Raw genomic sequence first — 20,012 nt, 5'->3', positions numbered from 1 at the left:
CAGTTTCCATGAGAGTTGCTTTCTGCTCAGGAACCTAGATCCAACTGAACCACAAGTGCTTATGCTTTTCAACATGGGTCCCTGGCTGCTAAGCAACTGCTTAGTTTGTTTTTTAACCTCTGCTTTTATGTTGTAAACCTTTAATTACAGCTTAAAATGAAATTTTAAGCCACAGACATGCAGACACTATTGGTTAACATGAGCTAACTGATGTTTTAACCCTTTCTTAGCAAATAAGTACAGAAACACAAATTAAGCTTAAACATAAACTGATAGTCCTGCCCACAATACAACTATAAATTGTTTAAACCAGCTCCATTTCCTCACAATAGCTTGGCTATGTGTATGGCTAGTTCTGTGGCACAATTTTTCTGTACACTACTGGAATGTTGGTGGTGCTCATAGACTTTGTCACGTATGTTATCATCTGAAAGGAACATGTTGTACAATACTGATTGCCAATAGTGAAACTCAAGCCAAGGTTTATTTTTATTTATTTCAGTATTAATATTTGCATTCACACATGCTCAATGTGGACGACAACCCATTATGTGTACACCCACAACCCAAGCTTTCTGTATCAACCTGCACAATGTCACCAATTATATTATGATCAACTTGAGAGTTGGTAACAATCAATTTAGGCTGACATCAATTAGAGTGACATCCTGTAGGTTACTGACAAAGATAACCGGCAGAGTTAAGAATCCTTAAAAGTGGGAACCCACGTTAAGAATTGCAGGAGGCTAAGAAATATCCAAATGCCATAGTCTGTTTGTGTCTTCGAGTCAGTTACTAATCGAGTCCAACAGCTAATCATGTTTGCCAAATATGGTTTCCCAAAGATTGGGTGACATGTTCACAATGCTCTTAAGTCATGATCAAATATTATCCATTATTGCACATACATTCCATATAAAAACCTTAAGTTTGAAAATTAAACATCTCCAACTTCTAGTGAATAAAGGTGACAGTGTAGATCTAATTTCTCCAGACCCAGGTTGCCAGATACTGTTCCTGGTCTGTGTTGAATTAATTGGTCTTCAGCAGTTCAGGAATTGGAATATTATAATTGGTTACATTTAAGGAGTCCCTTAGGCTAAAGAATAGAAAATGTCAGCTGAGGTATTCTGTTGCATTGTAGATAAACAAGGGGAGATCAGGCTCCACTCGGATATCTCCACTGTCAGGACGATGTGGGGCTGCTGGGGTTGAGATGGGAGGGCAGGGGTGAAAGAGGAGGAAATTGGTAAAAAAGTAAGATGAAAATTGACAGATGGGCAAGCCCTGTTGGCTCTGTTTCACACCGACTACAACGTTTCCATTCCAAACATACTGAAACCAACTAAAGGGAGATTAGTAACCCAGATTTAATTCAACTTCCTTTAACCAGATTTAAATTTTCCTTTCTGTACCTTTGCTCAGATGTTCCCTTGTGAAATGCAGGAATTCCTATAGATTCAGGAAAACTGCCAGGGCATTTGTACAATACAAATTGACTCTCATATTCCATCAGTGGAGGTTTGGTGGAAACCACAATGTCCCCATCCCCTCCCAGATTAGAACTGGTTTAGAATCGATGCGTTATCCTGAGGAGAAAGATCAACACAAATGCAGAGAATTGTTTACCACAAACCTTTGCTTTACGCCACCACCTTCTCAAGGCAATTAAGGATGAGCAATAAATGCTGGGCTCGCCAGCCAGCCAAATCCCATAAATGATTTTTTTCTAAACTAAACCTTTAGCTGTGGACTCTGCTGATTATTATCCCAGTACTTTGGAGATGGCATTCGAAGGTTACAGTACATCTTGAACTATTCTTAATCACTGGCAACTGTTACTACCCTGATTGTCACAATCTCAATCTCTTCTAGAATGTTCCACATTCTGTGGTTGCCAAACATCAAAGCGCATCAGTGCAGCTTTTGGATGTGAACAACTGGTTTCATATTAAATTGAAAGTTCAGCCATCACAGCAAATTCACCTGGCAGCAAGGCAACTTCCTGTTGCTTAGTTACCTCAGTTGATGGTGGCACCTTAAAGAACTTCAATCATAATAATAGCATTCAGTCAACCTGCATTCACAGTTTTCATCTAGTCTGCAATTCCCATTTTCTCCAGTGAGGCAAGAATTCTGCTATTCAGCTTTGTGCCCATTTTGGCCATCAGCAAGCATTTTGTTTCAGCCGCTCGTTTACGAATTGTTCAGGGCCTTGCTGCTGCCTTTGTTGTGCCTTCTCGTCAGAAAACCCCAGCAGCTTGTTTGTATTGGTTGAGGTCCAGATCATCAGCCACTTGCAGCAATTGAACCCCATCGGCATTGTTCATCAAGGACACTAGCTTATTGATCAACTCCGACCAGTTTGGCCTGTCATAGTATTTCCATTGCCAGCAGTGTTTCATCAGGTCATATCTAAAGGGGAAAGCAGAGAGAGAAAAAAAAGGTTTCTTTCAAAAAACAACAGCTCATAAAATTTTCAGATTGATATTTAGAGACTTTAAATCAATTGAATTATACACAAGTGTGGTTGCAAGGCATTCAGCAAGGACTGTATTCCATTTAATAGATGACAGGATAATAGTTCTTGTGAAGAACTGTTTAATCTCTCCTTTGTTCTCTGTGGCGCCAAATTCCTTTTCGGAACAAATATCACTAATGGGTAATGGTGCAGGACCTCCTGTTCATCAGTAACTGAGGGATGGCAACACTATGATGTAAGCATAGGTTTTTGATCATTGTGTTTCATCTGTCCTGTGCAAGGACAGAGTGACCTGGCCTTAGGTACATTGATCTTTGAAAGTGACCGGAGGTGCTGAGAGAATAGCTAGCAAAGAATATGGTTTATTGGGCTTGATAAATTGATGCACAGAGTACAAGAGTAGGGATGTTATATTGAATCTATATTTGGGAAGGCGATGGCCTAGTGGTATTAACACTAGAGTTATTAATCCAGAAACTCAGCTAATGTTCTGGGGGCCAGAGTTCAAATCCCACCCCGGCAGATGGTGGAATTTGAATTCAATTAAAAATATCTGGAATTAAGAATCTACTGATGACCATGAAACCATTGCTGATTGTTGGAAAAACCCATCTGGTTCACTAATGTCCTTTAGGGAAAGAAATCTGCCATCCTTCCCCAGTCTGGCCTACATGTGACTCCAGAGCCACAGCAATGTGTTTGACTCTCAACTGCCCTCCAATGTATGGGCAATAAATGCTGTAAGAAGTTGAACAACACTAGGTTAAAGTCCAACAGGTTTATTTGGTAGCAAATTTGGTTTATTTGGTGTGGCTTTTGCTACCAAATAAACCTGTTGGACTTTAACCTGGTGTTGTTAAACTTCTTACTGTGTTTACCCCAGTCCAACGCCGGCATCTCCACATCAATAAAAGCTGGCCAGCCAGCAATGCCAATGTCCCACAAATGAATAAAACAAACATCCATATAAAGCTGTGGTTAGACTACACTGGAGTATCTGGTTGTAAAACTTTAGGATTGATGTGACGATTCTTGAAATGGTGAACAAGAGACTCCCAGAATCTAAGGATGAGGAATTTTAGCTACAAGGTTAGATTGGAGAAACTGGAGTTAAACTCCTTGGAGCAAAGAAGTTTGAGGGGAGATTTGATAAGAGTACAACATGATGATGCATTTAGATCAGGTAGACAAAGAAAAGCTGTTCCTCTTAGCTAACGATACAAGGACTGGGACAAGAGGACTGGGGTTTGGGGAAGAGATATGGAGATATTGTGGTAGGAATGTGAGGAAGAACCTTTTTTATGCGGCGATTTGCAATGGCCTAAAACTCGCCTCTTGCAAGGTTGGTGGAAGTGGAAATGATCAATAAATTCAAAGGAAATTCACTTGCAAGGCTGTAGGGATAGAGTAGTGAAGTGGTTTCGATTGGTTTGCTCATCAGAGAACTGGCACAAACTCAATGGGTAGGGTGGTCACTTTCTGTGCTGTTACAGCTACATTCAGCTGGGAAGTAAAATAAACTGGTTAAAGCATGTGGGAGCAAGTTATATGTGGAAGGAAAAGCTTGATGGGTTGAATGGTCTGTTCTTATTCCATGCAGTCTTTCAGCCCTCAAGAGATCAAATTAAATATTTCAAAATGAGTTTGAATTAAGCATAGTTTTTATAAAAGATGAATAATCATGTACCCAAATGATCCAGGGAACAGTAACTGGCAACAGAAAAAATATGCCCAATTCATGCATCTGACAATACCACCTCGGGGCAGCTCAATTGATCTGTGATTTGAGTACCAGTTTTCTCATTCTGTAGATTTTGTCACATCAGGACAGTACTTGGTTATCGCATGGATAATGACAGTGAATCCAACTAATGAACTCCTTCTGATGCAAGTCACACTGAGAGCCACCTGCAAGTCACACAGAGACACCACTTGCCAGGAACCAGTTAAGCTCCCTAGCTCCAGCCATTCCGGTTTCATCGCACAGTTCAGCATGATTCTCCTGGATCATTGGCCCATTTTATTCTGTTGTTCTCATCTGACTAGATGACCAGACTAGGACAATTGTTCAGCATTACTGAATGCTTCCCTCGTGATCAGAAGGGGTTTTGAGGAAAGAAAAGAAATTAGAGTCAATCATTTTAAGTGGAGAAAGATTAATGCAACACAGTCTGCCTCCTATTTTTATAAATCAAAGTAATAAGTCTCAAAAGATATTTATTTTGAATAATATCTCTAGTCCAAACAGGCAGAGTTTTCTAACTACTGATCCTTGGGCATGAAATTCCAGTGGAAGTTGAAAACTTAAAACCCCAAAACAATTCAAAAACATTTGGATTTCAGAAACAGTGATAAAAACAGTGTAACATTAGGTAGAATTCTTCCACAAAGTTTATGCATGAATAGTGAAAGATTATTAGTTGCAAGGCTCAAAAATGAGATTTTTACTGATGAAAAATGTAACACTCAGTTCCACGTACAAGGTGAAGGATCATAGTCAGATGGTAAAACAAGCTGGATCAATGGTTGTTTAGTGCTGGATACTGGTTTTATTGATCACTTGTCAAATCTAATGTGTTCCATTACACTGGATGGAGAAATGAAGGAGGATTCTTACTGGCGTTAGTAAAAGCTGATTATAATCATCCCATGAAATCAACAGCTACGGAAAATCATTGTGGATCATAAACCTAATATATATTCGCTTTTACCATTACAACTTCTAAACTGGAGTGTTCCATATCTCGTACAGTTGATTGCCAATTCCCATTTTCATCTTTCATTACTACTTTAATTTCCCTTATGATACTTACTCCATTGTGCCTGGTCAGATCCCTGATTATTCCTTTCATCATTCCATATTCTTTGCTTTCAAAAGCTTTACAAATTCCGTCTTAAACAATGTGATAATCTCTGCCTCGATAGTCAGTTGTGGTAAAGCATTCCATGTGTTAATAACCCGCTATGTAAGCACCTTTTCTAACTTCCCTTTCATTCTTTTGCATAATCTGGCTCAATTTCCACTCATTACAGATTCACCATTCAATGAAAACAACCTCTTGCTATTTGCTCTCGAAAACCGTCAGTCATCTTGTAAAATTGGTTAACAAATAATGCACAATATGTCGTGTGTGTGTCACAGTACTATGTATGGTGCTTGCAGAGAAATGCACTAGTACATTAGGGTACTTTGTACATTGTACACCTGTTTGGAATCCAACTTGATCAACTGAGAGTCCCTGGAGTTTGACCAAAGTGGGATATCAGGTGTCTTCAAAAATAGGACGAGGAGCTTCAGAGTGTTTGGGCATTGCTCTGAGAGTCTGTGTCAACCCCAGGTCCTTGTTACTTCTGCAATCCCAGGCAGAGCCCGAGAAGCCAATTATCACAATTCCTCATTACCATATCTCCTAGAGGCATTGCAAATATTTTGTTACGGAGAAGTGGTGGTTTACATTTGAAGAGAGGATGTTTGCTGGTGAATGGACAGTGTTCATTGCCATTTGCAATTCCTCAGATACTGAAACATTGTGTGTGTATGCAGCAGGAACTGGACAACATTCATGTTTGGGTTGTCAATAGGCAAGAAACATTTGTCCCACACAATTGCCAGGATGAACCATCTTCCCTTGACATTTAAAGGAGTTATCACCACAGAATCCCCCAATATCATGGAAAGTCACCATTGACCAGAAACTTAACTGGAACAGCCACACAAGTACGGAGGCTACAAGAACAGGTCAGATGTGAGGAATTCTGCAGGAACTCCTGACTCTCCAAAGCCTGTCCACCATTTGCAAGAGATGTCAGGAGTGATGAAATATTTTCCACTTGTCTGGATGAGTGCAGTTTCAACATTACTCAAGAAACTTGACAAAGTTCTGCAGGCTGTTGGCGAGTGTGGTTTGGTTCTGCAGGCTGTTGGCGAGTGTGGTTTGGTTCTGCAGGCTGTTGGCGAGTGTGGTTTGGTTCTGCAGGCTGTTGGCACCCCATCCACCATTTTAAACATTCACCCCCTCCACCACTGGCACACAGTGACAATAGTGTGTACCAGATACAAGATGCACCGCAGCAACTTGCTAAGTTTCTTTCGACAGCATCTTCAAATCCTATGACCTAATCCAATCAGGACAAAGCAGAAAACACAGACAAACACCACCACCTGCAAGTTTCCCTTCAGGCCACACACCATCCTGACTATAATCACTGTTCCTTCTAGAGCTCCCTCCATAACAGCACTGTGGATGCACCTATACCAGACAGACTGCAGCAATTCAAGACGACAGCTCATCACCACCTCCTCATGTGCAGCTAGGCGTCAGCAGCAAACTGTGACCTTGCCAGCAATGAGCATGTCCCATGAATTAACCAAAAGCATAAAGGTGCATGCCATTTTACTAGAAAGTGCGTATCTGTGGACATAGGTAGAGAGCCACTGTGGCTTGTTTGTAAAGTTTCCTTTGATTGAGTAGTCTGCCAACATTGAGGGTCACTCATGAAGAATGACCATTTAACCAATGTACCAGAAGGCTGCTGGTGTCCTTCAACCACACTCACCAGCCTGCAGAACCAAACCACACTCACCAACAGCCTGCAGAACCAAACCACACTCGCCAACAGCCTGCAGAACCAAACCACACTCACCATCAGCCTGCAGAACCAAAATCTACCCATTAGCTTTTCAGAATGTATTCAAAGGGGAGAAAGAAATTGAAAAACTATTTCAAACTGTGCAACCTTTCTTAATTTTTGTAGCTTTGCTATGCACCAGAAATACCCTACAATTAAACTATTAAAACAGAAAATAAATGATTCCGAGATCTGCATTAGGGCCAGAACACTCATGGCAACGTAAAGATGGGGAGGGAACAGGCTTGGATGAGCTCTTGAGCTGAACAATGTGACAGCTGAATATCTGTTGAACTCATTAACCTGGATTGCTCCAGTGATTATTTCATTCCAATTGTGCCTGTGCTTTCGGCTCACTGAATTCACCATTAGTCCAAACATAGTTTTATAACAAAGTCCTTAGTGCTTAACACTTAAAACAAAAACATCATTCTTAACCAAAAGCAAATGGATGAAAGGGAGAGTTAACATTGTAACTGTGTAAAAAACGTATTTGATGTTTAATTGCAAGTAAAATGCCAGGTCTTTTTGCTCATCACCAAATCTGCTTATGTGTCTGAAGTGACACTAAGCGCCCTATTTTACCATTTTGATTCTAAGTGTTGGGCAGACTTGAAACTGGGAGTGTTTCAGATCTGACTTTTAGACCCGTTCTCAGGCGCCCCCATACGCACTCTGCCTGAAAAATATCAGCGATTCCGAATCGCGTTGCAGAAGCCTGCGGGCGGGGCTTAACAATCGGTGCCTCCAAATGCACATGCGCAAAAAAAAATTGATTGCGGCTCCCCGGCCACATCCCTCCTGGGCTGGATAATGCCTCTCCCTGGCCCCCTCAGACATTGCCCCACTCCCATAACATTACTGACCCCCTCATCCCCCTCACACCTTCGCCACCCAGACTGATCACGGGCCCCTCTCCTCTTTACGATCTCAGGCAGAGAGGTAGCGGACCCCCCTTTCCCCCCATTGATCTCAGGCAGAGTGGCAGCGGACCCATCATCCCCCCCCCCGCCTACCAATCTCAAGCAGAGAGCCGTTGGATCTACTCCACAACCCCTCCTCCCCCCCCCGCCCTTTCCATGGAGCAGGTCTGTTTTGTGCCGATTCTGGATGGGCAAACACGATGGTAAAGGGGGAAGTGCTGGTAAAGTTGGGCGTGCAGCCCATTATAGAATCATAGAATCATAGAAACCCTACAGTGCAGAAGGAGGCCATTCGGCCCATCGAGTCTGCACCGACCACAATCCCACCCAGGCCCTACCCCTACATATATTACCCGCTAATCCCTCTAACCTACACATCCCAGGACACTAAGGGGCAATTTAACATGGCCAATCAACCTAACCCGCACATCTTTTGACTGTGGGAGGAAACCGGAGCACCCGGAGGAAACCCACGCAGACACGAGGAGAATGTGCAAACTCCACACAGACAGTGACCCGAGCCGGGAATCGAACCCGGGACCCTGGAGCTGTGAAGCAGCAGTGCTAACCACTGTGCTACCGTGACCATTAAGTCGATTTAAATGCATGCAACTGCATTTAAATGGCCATTGCGCCCGTTTTGGGTGCGGTCCCGATCGCAGCCATTTCCGGGCTTTGGTAAAGCGGGAACTGGCGCAGATTGTGCTACTCACCTCACGCCCGACTTTACCAAGTTTTCATGCCTGAAAATGGGTGCAACGCAATGGTAAAATCGGGCCCTAGATCTCTCCAACACCTATTCCTGCCCCTCGGTGGTCAATGGAAAGCTGCACAACAATCCAGACAGAGTTACACTGCTTCTCATTAAAACTAAATATTCCACCATCAAGTCATGAACACTTTAATGATAGAAGGTCCAGATTTAATATTTTATGGAACATAAAAAAAGTTAACTTGTTAGGCTACAAGTTATTTAGACAGAATGTCTTTTTTAATGTTTTTTTCAATTCATTCATGACTAAGATGGTCTGGAAATACATGTACGGAACCCAGAACTACACAGATGAAATAAAACGAGAGCAAAAAAGAGTCACAGAATAAGCAACAGCAAACTTCTGATGTGTGACTTATGAAAAGTGACCTGATAGAGGTGTATAAGATGTTGAGAGGTATCGATAGAGTGGATTCTCAGAGGCTTTTACCCAGGGCTGGAATGGTTGTCACAAGAGGTCACAGGTTTAGGGTGCTGGGGAGTAGGTACAGAGGAGATGTTAGGGGTAAGTTTTTCACTCAGAGGGTGGTGGGTGTGTGCAATCGGCTGCCAGTAGTGGTGGTGGAGGCGGATTTGATCGGGTCTTTTAAGAGACTTTTGGATAAGTTCATGGAAGTTAGTAAGATAGAGCGTTATAGGTAAGCCTCGTAGGTAGGGACATGTTCGGCGCAACTTGTGGGCCGAAGGGCCTGTTTGTGCTGTAGCTTTTCTATGTTCTATGTGCTAAATGGAGCTTAAAGTACATATGGGGAAGTTAACTTTTATAGAGCAAGTCGGTAAAGATCCTAGGAGTAGGTCAGTTGGCAGTACTTCTTACAGGAAAGATTCCCATGGGGCGGCACAGTGGTCAGCATTGCTGCCTCTCAGTTCCAGGGACCCGGGTGATTGTGCAAACTCCACGCACACACACATTCTCCCCGTGTCTGTGTGGGTTTCCTCCCACAGTCCAAAAATGTGTAGGTTAGGTGGATGCTTACTTGCCCCTTAGTGTCAATATGTGTAGGTTAGATGGATTAGCCATGGGAGATGTGTGGACTTATGGGGATAGGGCAGGGAGAGAGCCGGAGTAAGATAATCTGGTCAAAGAGTTGATAGGCCGAATGGCCGCTTCTGCACTGTAGGGATTCTACGGAGTGTTAAACATGGGTAGAAGCTGAAATTCACAGGACAAAATAAGGTTGCCAAGGGCACTAAGAAATAGAAGAGTCACATCCCTTATGTTCATTAGATAGAAAGAAAAAGTCTAAAACAATCCACTGACACAGAACAGGACCAGTATTTGTTGTGTTAAGTAGGGAACCTGTGCATCTGCCAGGGATAGGAGAAGTGGTGCAGGAGATACTTAATCAGAAAGTGCTTGTAGCATTGAAATATTAGATGCCTAGTGAATTGGGTTGCTAAATCTGTTGTAATGTGCCTTTAAGGGATAGCAGCATCCCATCACTTTAAGGGAAGTGTGTCATGTGATCCAGCCTCAGCCTCACTTTGGCCGGGAGATAGCAGACACAGCCCTGTTGCTGATGTCTTCAAGCTTCCTATAAATATACATGTTCACATGTTTATTCTTAATAAATTAACCCACGGTATGTTTGCACAATCCCTCATGAGTGATTGGTGCTATAACACACACAATAAAAATCTAGTTGAGTTCAATTATGGAGGTTTCACCACACGACCTCTCGTCTTAAATTGTCTTGTGACCCTCCAGGCACACTGTCTTTTCACAGCAAGTCGGAAAGCAAACAGACACCTCAGATATTCCATTTGGATTTATCTTGACTGCAAGTGAAACAGCCTTTCCTGCCCCAACTCCAATATTTTTATAACTGATAAATGCAAGAAAACCAAATTTCAAACCATCACGACAATTTATGCTCCAAGAGAAAGGGGTGCTGATTGTTTGGAAAGGAAACTGTTATTGGCCTTGTTACATTTCCCTACAGATTCCAGGACAACCTAGAAAGAGTTGAAAATCCAATGAAGAGTAAATAATTGAGAGGCTCCCAAATTCTTGCAATCTGCAGGGTCCCTGACTTAAAGGAAAGACACTTTGGATTAATTACACTCCAAACAAGAGAAAGAAAGCCCAGAGGACATTTCTGTACTAATTACTTGGGCATAATCAACTTGGACACATCACCATTTCCTCATCATCACTGGGTCAATATTCTGGAACTAGTCACCTAGCACCATCACAGGAGGCCTTACAGCACGTTGATCTAAGCAGTCCAAGGAGAAAATCCACTGTCGCCCTCTCAGACAATTAGGAGTCAACCATAAATGCAGTCTTTCCAGTGATAACACAGAACATTTAAAAAAATGCACATCTGGTTCCACCAAGTATATTGCATGGACAGTTATCATTAATGTTCAATGTGCATTCAACCTTTGAAGACTATTTTGGTCATACTCCATCCACTCAGTCACTACTGGGAGAGTTCAACGACCTTCTCCTGTCAGGAACTGGCTGGAACAGAAGTTAATTTCAAAGCTGTCCACTCACTGTGGTTGAAACTAATGTGACAGTGCTTTCAATGATGGGCTGAAAGGCTTTCTTCTCCATCTTAAGACGTGGAACAAGGAGGAACAGGAGTGCTTGCTCAGAGCTCCACAAAGGAAATCTGGGTCACTGCTGATTTCAGTTCCACCCCCAGACCCCAACCCTAATGATATTTGGAAAATCCTCCTGAATTCCCCACTACCACCTTAGCCAGGGACCGGCTGAGCAGCATTGTCTAGTCACCAGCCAAAACAGACAAGCTGCCATGGGGATGAAGTACAGATCAATCGTCACCCATTGGGATGAGAACAGATTGAATAGCCTATTCCTGTTTCTACACAGGAACAACTCAATATTTACAATGGAAGTTCTCTGTTCAGATAGCAAGTAATGATTGACTTACAGTGCATTGCTACTGTTAGAAGGTTTGGGCATTCTGTAATTTCTCTGCAGCTTTGGAAAAATTTCTAGAGGCTGAAACTCAGGATATGGAGGAGAACCTGCAAAGCAAAAGGATTAGGGAGTCAAAAGTTTACTGTAGAAATAGCATCGAGATGGGGCATCGGTAATGTGTGAAATATCTACCTCTTGGTAACAGTACTTTAACATGCTTCAAATCAGTAAATTTAAACATCACTTAGGATATGCAATAACTACTACACTTAAGCACATATTCAACATAACTTCCTACCTTTCTACTTGAAGTGATTGGGGGCACCTTTGTACCAGAGGCTTAGCACCAATGCAAAGTGGTTTTCAGTGTAAACTTTACATTTATAATGTGAAATCTTTTTTTTCCAATTAACAGCATAGATACAACCTAATTTCAGAATCACAGCCCAGTATTGGAAGAAGAAATCTCAATCCACTCCGGAATGTTAGAATTTGACTCTAGATTTATCTAAATGCTGTAGTATAATTATCTACATAGATTAAGTATCAAGTCCTGACTTGATTCTGGAGTAAAGTGGAGCGAGCTTCCTTCTTCCATGCTGGGGATGTGGCTCTAGATTGAGGCTGGATCTGCACCATTACTAAAGTGAGGGTGTGCTATGCTACAAATGCTCCTATTGTGATGCCTAAACAACTTGTAGCACAGAAATTCCAATCCTGCAGAAAGGCAATACTAGTCATATCAAAGTCTCAACGCCTTCATTGAAACTGTATTTCTGGATATGTTAACGTGGGAGTAAAGTCCATCAGTGACATAGCAGCAGCACAGCGGTTAGCACTGCTGTCCCTCAGCACCAGGGAGCCAGTTTCGATTCCCGGCTTGGGTCACTAGTTGTGTGGAGTCTGCATGGTCTCCCCGTATCTGCGTGGGTTTCCTCCGGGTGCTCCGATTTCTTCCCCCAATCTGCAAGATGTGCTGGTTAGGTGCATCGGCCGTGCTAAATTCTCCCTCAATGTACCCGAACAGATGCCGGAGTGTGGTGACTAGGGGGTTTTCACAATAACTTCACTGCAGTGTTAATCCAAGCCTACTTGTGACACTAATAAATTTAAACTTAAATCGGAAGAGATTGTAGCAGAGTAATTAGAATTATGCATTCAAAATTCATTAAATTAGTCTGTTTACAGGACATACCTAGAGTAACTATTTCATAGAGAAGGATCCCAAATGACCACCTGTAAATAAAAACAAACTTTAAATACAATTCTTCACTCTTAACATAGGAGCAAGGTCACTCGCAAAGCATTAATTGATATCTAGGCAATTATGGGTTAACTATCACATCCATTTGTTAATCATTTCCTAAAAATTATTTAATGGTCTTTGGTTTCAAGTGAACAGTTGTAATTAATGAGTTAGGAATTTAAATCACAGACACAGACCATTTAATATTTGTGACACTGGCATCATTGACTGAGTTCTCCATCTCATGGCTTCTGTATGTATGTACGTGCATGTGTGGTGAACTAGTCCACAAAAATGATACAAAGGGAAATGGTGGTGGAGTGGTAATGCCACCTAGACTATTAAGCCAGAGGCCCAGGCTAATGCTCTGGAGACACGGATTCAAATCCCACTACGGCAACTGCTAGAATTTAAAATCAAATAATTAATAAATCTGGAATTGAAAGCTAGTCTTAGTAACCATGAAACTATCGATTGTTGTAAAATCCCATTGAGGCATCTGGTAAATGCCTTTTAGGAAAGGAAATCTTCCACCCTTACCCAGTCTGACCTACATGCAACTCCACACCCACAGTCATGCAGTTGACTTTTAAATGCTCTCTGAAATGGCCTAGCGAGCCACTCAGTTTAAGGGAAATTAGGAATGGGCAATAAATGATGGTCCAGCCAGTGACGCCCACATCCCATGAAAGAATGAAAAAAGCTGGGAGCAATACGAGAGAGGATTCAATAATGTCCCAGTGGTACCCAGAATTTCTAAGTACCATTTCTCACTGTCCACCCATATTACACTCACAATTGTTCAGAGCCAATTGAACTGTGTTCTTTCCCAAAGCAAAAAAGGTTTTCTTGTACTCACGTATCACTCTTTTCTGTGATTGGCCGCTTTACAACCCTCTCTGGTGCAAGCCATTTAATCGGAACCTGGGCTGCTTTGTGGGATGACAGAGTTCCAGTTTTGTAAACGTCAAAGGCCAGGCTCAGGCCAGTGAGTTTAACAGTCAGATCTTCATGGATCAAAATATTCCGGGCAGCGACATCCCCATGGATTAGTTTGTGCTTTGTAGTCAGATAATCCTGTTCCAAATGGATAGACAGTCTGAATAGTGTTTTGGATGCACAGTGTTGGAAGTCATATTTAAATGGGTTTTAATAAGAACGCAACTGCCATTCTGCTGAAGAAATTGAACAACAGTTAATCTGCGGATGACACCAACACTGCCAGGATTTCCATTCTCTCTCGATGGCCATCTTATACCAGTTATTTCATCGGAAAGTATCAGCAATGACAAACAACCAGGATAATAAAGAGGTTTTGTCCCAGAAATCTAACTAATCTACTAACTAATTCTGAAACTATTTTAAGCTACAGTAGTGATTTACAAATTACCAGTAAATTTGTCCCTGACATTCCATTAATCTGACTCAGTCACAACAGCTTAGTGTATTCCTGCATAAAAAACACAACTTCTTGCCACACACAGAAAAGGTTTTGTTTGGAAGGCAGGAATGAGACAAAATGCCACATCTTCAAACGTTTCTTTTCAATTTAATTTCCCCTCCCACACCAGGCATATTCTCAGAAGGCAGGAGCATGTAAAATACAGGAAGTGCCCATCCCACCACCCTCCTGCCCATCCTGTATCCTCGGCTGTTAAATGAGGCAAGGAAGGAGATAGCAGGGGCACTGGAAATAATGTTCAATTCCTCTCTAGTCACAGGAGAGGTGCCGGGGGAGTGGAGGACAGCCAATGTGGCACCATTATTTAAGAAAGGAGGATGGAATTAACCAGGAAACTACAGGCCAATCTGTCTAACCTCAGATAAAAGCAGAATACTGTGGATGCTGGAATCCAAAACAAAAACAGAAAATGCTGGAAAATCTCAGCAAGTCTGACAGCCTCTGTGGGGAGAGAATAGAACCAATGTTTTGAGTCTAGATGACCCTTCATCAGAGCTAAGAGCGAAGAGAATCAGCAGAGATTTATACTATTGGGGTGGGGGTGGAATGGGACAAAGGAAATGTAACTGAGGATAAAAAGGTTGAGAAGGTGCTAAAGTGTCCATTAAGTGATCAGAATGAGTGAATAGCAGAACAGAGGTACAGATTGTTGAAGGACTGCCTGAGGAATGTGGCAGTGGCCCTGAAGGGAGTGAAGGGATTGGGGGGGGTGGGGTGCAAGAAGGAGAACTGGAAAAATGGAAGTGAGAGAGAAGGATGATAAAATGGATGAATGAGATGAAACAAAATTAAATTAAATAAATGGAAATGGGGTGAAAGTGGAGGGGAGAGTTCATGCTCTGAAGTTGTTGAACTCAATATTCAGTCCAGAAGGCTGTAAAGTGCCCAATCAGAAGATGAGGTACTGTTCCTCCAGTTTGCGCTGGGATTCACTAGAACATTGCAGAAGGCCAAGGACGGACATGAAACATCGATCACCAGGCCTAGCTTATTCGCCAATGGCCCCCAAAAAGTCTTCCTGCACACATCTAACAAATTGCTCTCCATCCGAGCCCCTGGCTGTAAGGGAATCTCAGTCAACATGGGGGAAGTTAAAGTCGCCCACCACAACTACCCTGCTTTTTTCACACTTCTTCAGTATCTGACTACACAACTGCTCCTCGGTCTCCTGTGGGCTGTTGGGAGGTCGATAGTACACTCCCAACATTGTGATTTCACCCTTCCTATTCCTGAGCTCCACCCAGAATGCCTCAATACAAGATCCCTCCAATGTGTCCTCCCTCAACACAGCTGTGATATGCTCCCTAATCAGCAATGCGACTCCCTTTTGTTTCCCCTTCTGTCCCGTCTAAAACAACAATATCCCAGAACGTCAAGCTGTCAGTCCTGTCCCTCCTTTAACCACGTCTTTGTAATTGCAATATCATAATTCCATGCAGTAATCCACACTCAGTTCATCTGTCTTATCTGTTATACTTTTTGCATTGAAGCAAACATACTCCAGACCTCCAGTCCCTGCGAGCCCCGCGGCCTCCCTCTGCACTATATTTATCTCAGTCTCACTTTTTTCTCCAGTCTCTACACGTACTGGCCTGTTGTTCCGGTTCCCACCCCCCGCCGTCAGACTAGTTTAAACCCTCCCGAACAGCACTAGCAAACCTCCCACCCAGGATATTGGTGCCCCTCCAGTTCAGGTGCAACCCGTCCTTCTTGTACAGGTCCCACCTTCCCCAGAAGACATCCCAGTGATCCATATATCTAAAGCCCTCCCTCCTACACCAGCTCTTTAGCCATGTGTTCAATCGTACTAACTCCCTGTTCAAAAACCTAAAAGGAAAAGTGTTACATGCTGTAGCAAAGGACTTTCAATGCAATAACAGAGCAAAGGACTGAACTTTCAACTTTGAATATTGAGTTTTCCCGATGACGCGATCATTCTTCCAACCGGTAGTACCCACTAGCGTTATTTTCATCTGGCAGCGTTGGGCCTGCCACCAGAGAGGGAACCGAAGGTAAAGGCAGATCAATGCAGAGGTGCCCAGGTTAAAAGGCCTGCTTCCATTCACTGAGACATCAACCCAGCTCTGGAGATCAATGTGACCCCCTAACCATCGTCCATTTACATCCTTTGCAGCAAGAGGATTGGAGTACAGACATAGGGATGTTTTGCTGCATTTGTATAGGGCGTTGGTGAGGCCTCACCTGGGGTATTTGTGTGTAGTTTTGGTGTCCTTATCGGAGGAAGGATGTCCTTGCCTTAGAGTACAGCAAAAGTTTACCAGGCTGATTCCTGGGATGGCAGGCCTGTCACATGAGGAGGGACTAAGTCGGTTAGGATTATATTCACTGGAGTTTGGAAGAGTGAGAGGGGATCTCTTAAAAATTTATAAAATTCTAACAGGGTTAGACAGGGTAGATGCAGAAAGAATGTTCCCAATGATGGGAGAGCCCAGAATTAGGTGTCAAAGTTTGAGGATAAGGGGTAAACCTTTTAGAACTGAGGTGAGAAGAAATTTCTTCACCAAGAGGATGGTGAATGTGTGGAATTCACTACCACAGAAAGCAGTTGAGGCCAAAACATTGTCTGATTTCAAGAAGAAATTAGATATAGCTCTTGGGGCTCAAGGATCAAGGGATATGGGGGGGGGGGGGGTGGGGGGAGATCAGGATATTGAATGCGATGATCAGCCACAATCAAAATGGATGGCAGAGCAGGATCGAAGGGCCGAATGGCCTACTCCTTAAATGAGAACGATATTGTATACAGTACTTCAGATGTGGTCTCACCAATGCCCTGTGTAACTGAAGCATAATATCACTACTTTTATATTTAATTCCCTTCATAATAAACAATCCATTTGATTAGTTTTCCTAATTACTTGCTGCAACACATACTAACGTTTTGCGATTCATGCACCAAGTCACCCAGATCCCTCTACATCTCAAAGCTCTGCAATCTCTATATTTGATCATATGCTTCTCATTATTCTTCCCGCTAAAATGGACAATCTCACATTATACTCCATTTGCCAGATCTTTGCCCACTCACTTAACCAATCTATATCCCTTTTTAGGCTCCTTATGTCTTCTGTATGATTTAGTTTCCTACCTACCTCAGTATCAGCAAATTTAGCAACCACACTGTCTGTCCCTTCATCCAAATCATTTATATATCTTGTAAAAAGTTGAGGCCTTAGCACTAATCCCTTAGCACAGTACTCATTGTATCTTGGCAACCAAAAATGACACTTATGCCCACCTTCAGTTTCCTGTTAGGCTTGCCAATCTGCTATCCATGCTGATAAACAAACATTACTTGAATAATACCTTAAATCTGATTCTTTAATAGGATCATAAATCTGTCAAAATGAACAGGCTCACATTCCAGTGGACAGCTCTCAACATGTCCAGCTGATCAGTTTCCATGAGAGACTTTGAACATAGCCTGAAGCTTAGCCACCTGTGAAGATTTGAAGCAGCTGAACAGATGGCTGAGCTGAGCTTCAAGAAAAAAGTGAAAGCAATGTGATAGTTCTGGATTTCAAAGTGGAATAGTTTTTGGATATTAGATTATGCAGAATAGCACTTGATCTAGTCACTAATGTACTCTAATGCAGCTGAGGATATTTCTATTTTAAAATGTTGGTCTTTCCCTTGACATGACATGAACTTTGGGAAATGACCACTGACATTTTCAAATCAAATCACGATGATTACTCACATATATAAACTTGTGTTAGAATTTTATAATGACTTATGAAGTAGACAGTGCCTTTTGTGCTACCTTTCATATGATTTGTGCATCCAAACCATGGTTGACGCCAGTGTTGGTGCGATTCATGTCATCTATAAAAACCCACCCTCTTCCATTAAATTTTCAGAAGGTCTGAGATACCCACATCAACAGTGGTATTGACAATGTCAAGATGGCATAATTTGTGCCCCCAACCTGCCCCCTTATCCTACACTGATGAAAATTGCCAGTGTTGGGAATAGGGGCAGGGATCCTGGATTCGGGTCCCACCCGCCATTTTATAAACCCCTATCTGACACACTTACCCGCATTAGGACATGAAAATCTGGCCTGGAGCATTTTGCAAAGCAGAAGAATATAAATAAGACCCTGATCCCAGAACAAAACCAATTGCTGCCAAGCGTGGGAAGGTGTGCGCTAATATATAAAGGGACAGTAGCTTATGAATCTATGGAGAAAGTATTCCTTGAACCCTGCAGGTATGGACAGCATAAATATGCGCATAAAAGCAGACAATTTTTAAATGCTTTCCCCCTTAAGTTTTCACTTTGGCATTGGTTTCATTATTCAGAACTATTGACAAGAGACTCCCTTATTCAAACCTATGTCAAGACAGCTTGTGTGGCTTTTGCTACCAAATAAACCTGTTGGACTTTAACCTGGTGTTGTTAAACTTCTTACTAAGACAGCACCACCCAGAGGTCTAGAAAGACACAGCAAGAGGTCAAATTGCATTGAGTGATTTAGAGAGTTATGAGCATTAAATCCTCCCCACCTGAAAGACAACGGATTAGGGGCACAATTCAATACCTTAGCTCAAACATTTTGCTGAAACTTATGCCCAATTAATCAAATTCCATACAATTATGGCCAGTACATTAAGATGCAGAATCTCACTTTGATTGAGAGCCTTGAACTTTGAGATTGGGATTCTAATGAAAGCGCAGTCCTCTTACATTTCTTTGCCTAGGCGCTGTTAACTTGGAACAACCATAAACAATGTACTCCCCAGCATCAAACATTTTTTCATCTGGAATTTGACCTTCCAGATTCTAGCATTGTAAGTAGCCAGAAATCATAGAAATGCAGAAGTGAATCACCGTGCCTTTTGAACATTTGCACACAGAATGTAGGCATCGCTGGTTAGACCCTGCATTTGTTGCCATCCCTAATTGTCCTCGAGAAGGTGATGGTGATCTGCCTTCTGGAACCGCTGTAGTCCATATGGTGTAGGTACACCCACAGTGTACCTACTATACTCCTTATACACCTATGACTGTGTGGCCAAATTCCCCTCCAATTTGATTTTCAAGTTTGCTGAAGACACCACCACAGTGGGGCGGATCTCAAACAATGACGAGACAGAGTACAGGAATGAGATAGAGAATCTGGTGAACTGGTGCGGCAACAATAATCTCCTCCTCAATGTCAACAAAACGAAGGAGATTGTCATTGACTTCAGGAAGCATAAAGGAGAACATGCCCCTGTCTACACCAACAGAGACAAAGTAGAAAGGGTTGAGAGCTTCAAGTTTTTAGGTATCCAGATCACCAACAACCTGTCCTGGTCCCCCCATGCCGACACCTCTACTTTCTCAGGAGACTAAGGAAATTTGGCATGTCAAATTACAGATGCACCATAGTAAGCATCCTTTCTGGTTGTATCACAGCTTGGTATGGCTCCTGCTCTGCCCAAGACCGCAAGGAACTACAAAAGGTCGTGAATGTAGCCCAATCCATCATGCAAACCAGCCTCCCATCCATTGATTCTGTCTACACTTTGGCAAAGCAGCCAGCATAATTAAAGGACCCCACGCACCCCAAACATACTCTCTTCCACCTTCTTCTATC

General features: G+C 42.5%; 1 protein-coding gene across 1 annotated transcript in view; it reads right to left on the bottom strand.

The window, feature by feature from the left end:
• Window positions 1-466: 466 nt before the first annotated feature.
• LOC144509768 (tyrosine-protein kinase STYK1) overlaps window positions 467-20,012 on the bottom strand; it is a 59,134-nt gene continuing 39,588 nt past the window's right edge. Inside the window, exons 7-10 of the mRNA XM_078238557.1 lie at window positions 13,805-14,022; window positions 12,895-12,935; window positions 11,710-11,806; window positions 467-2,415 (exon numbers count right to left, since the gene is read on the bottom strand). Of these exons, the coding sequence (XP_078094683.1) occupies window positions 2,244-2,415; window positions 11,710-11,806; window positions 12,895-12,935; window positions 13,805-14,022 (528 nt within the window). The 3' untranslated portion in view covers window positions 467-2,243. The remainder of the gene's footprint in view (window positions 2,416-11,709; window positions 11,807-12,894; window positions 12,936-13,804; window positions 14,023-20,012) is intronic.

This window comes from Mustelus asterias, chromosome 22 (genome assembly GCF_964213995.1).
Source record: "Mustelus asterias chromosome 22, sMusAst1.hap1.1, whole genome shotgun sequence".
NCBI classification, from domain to species: Eukaryota; Metazoa; Chordata; class Chondrichthyes; order Carcharhiniformes; family Triakidae; genus Mustelus; species Mustelus asterias.
Note: the sequence above shows the minus strand (reverse complement) of the source record. Positions and strands in the feature narration are given on the sequence as shown.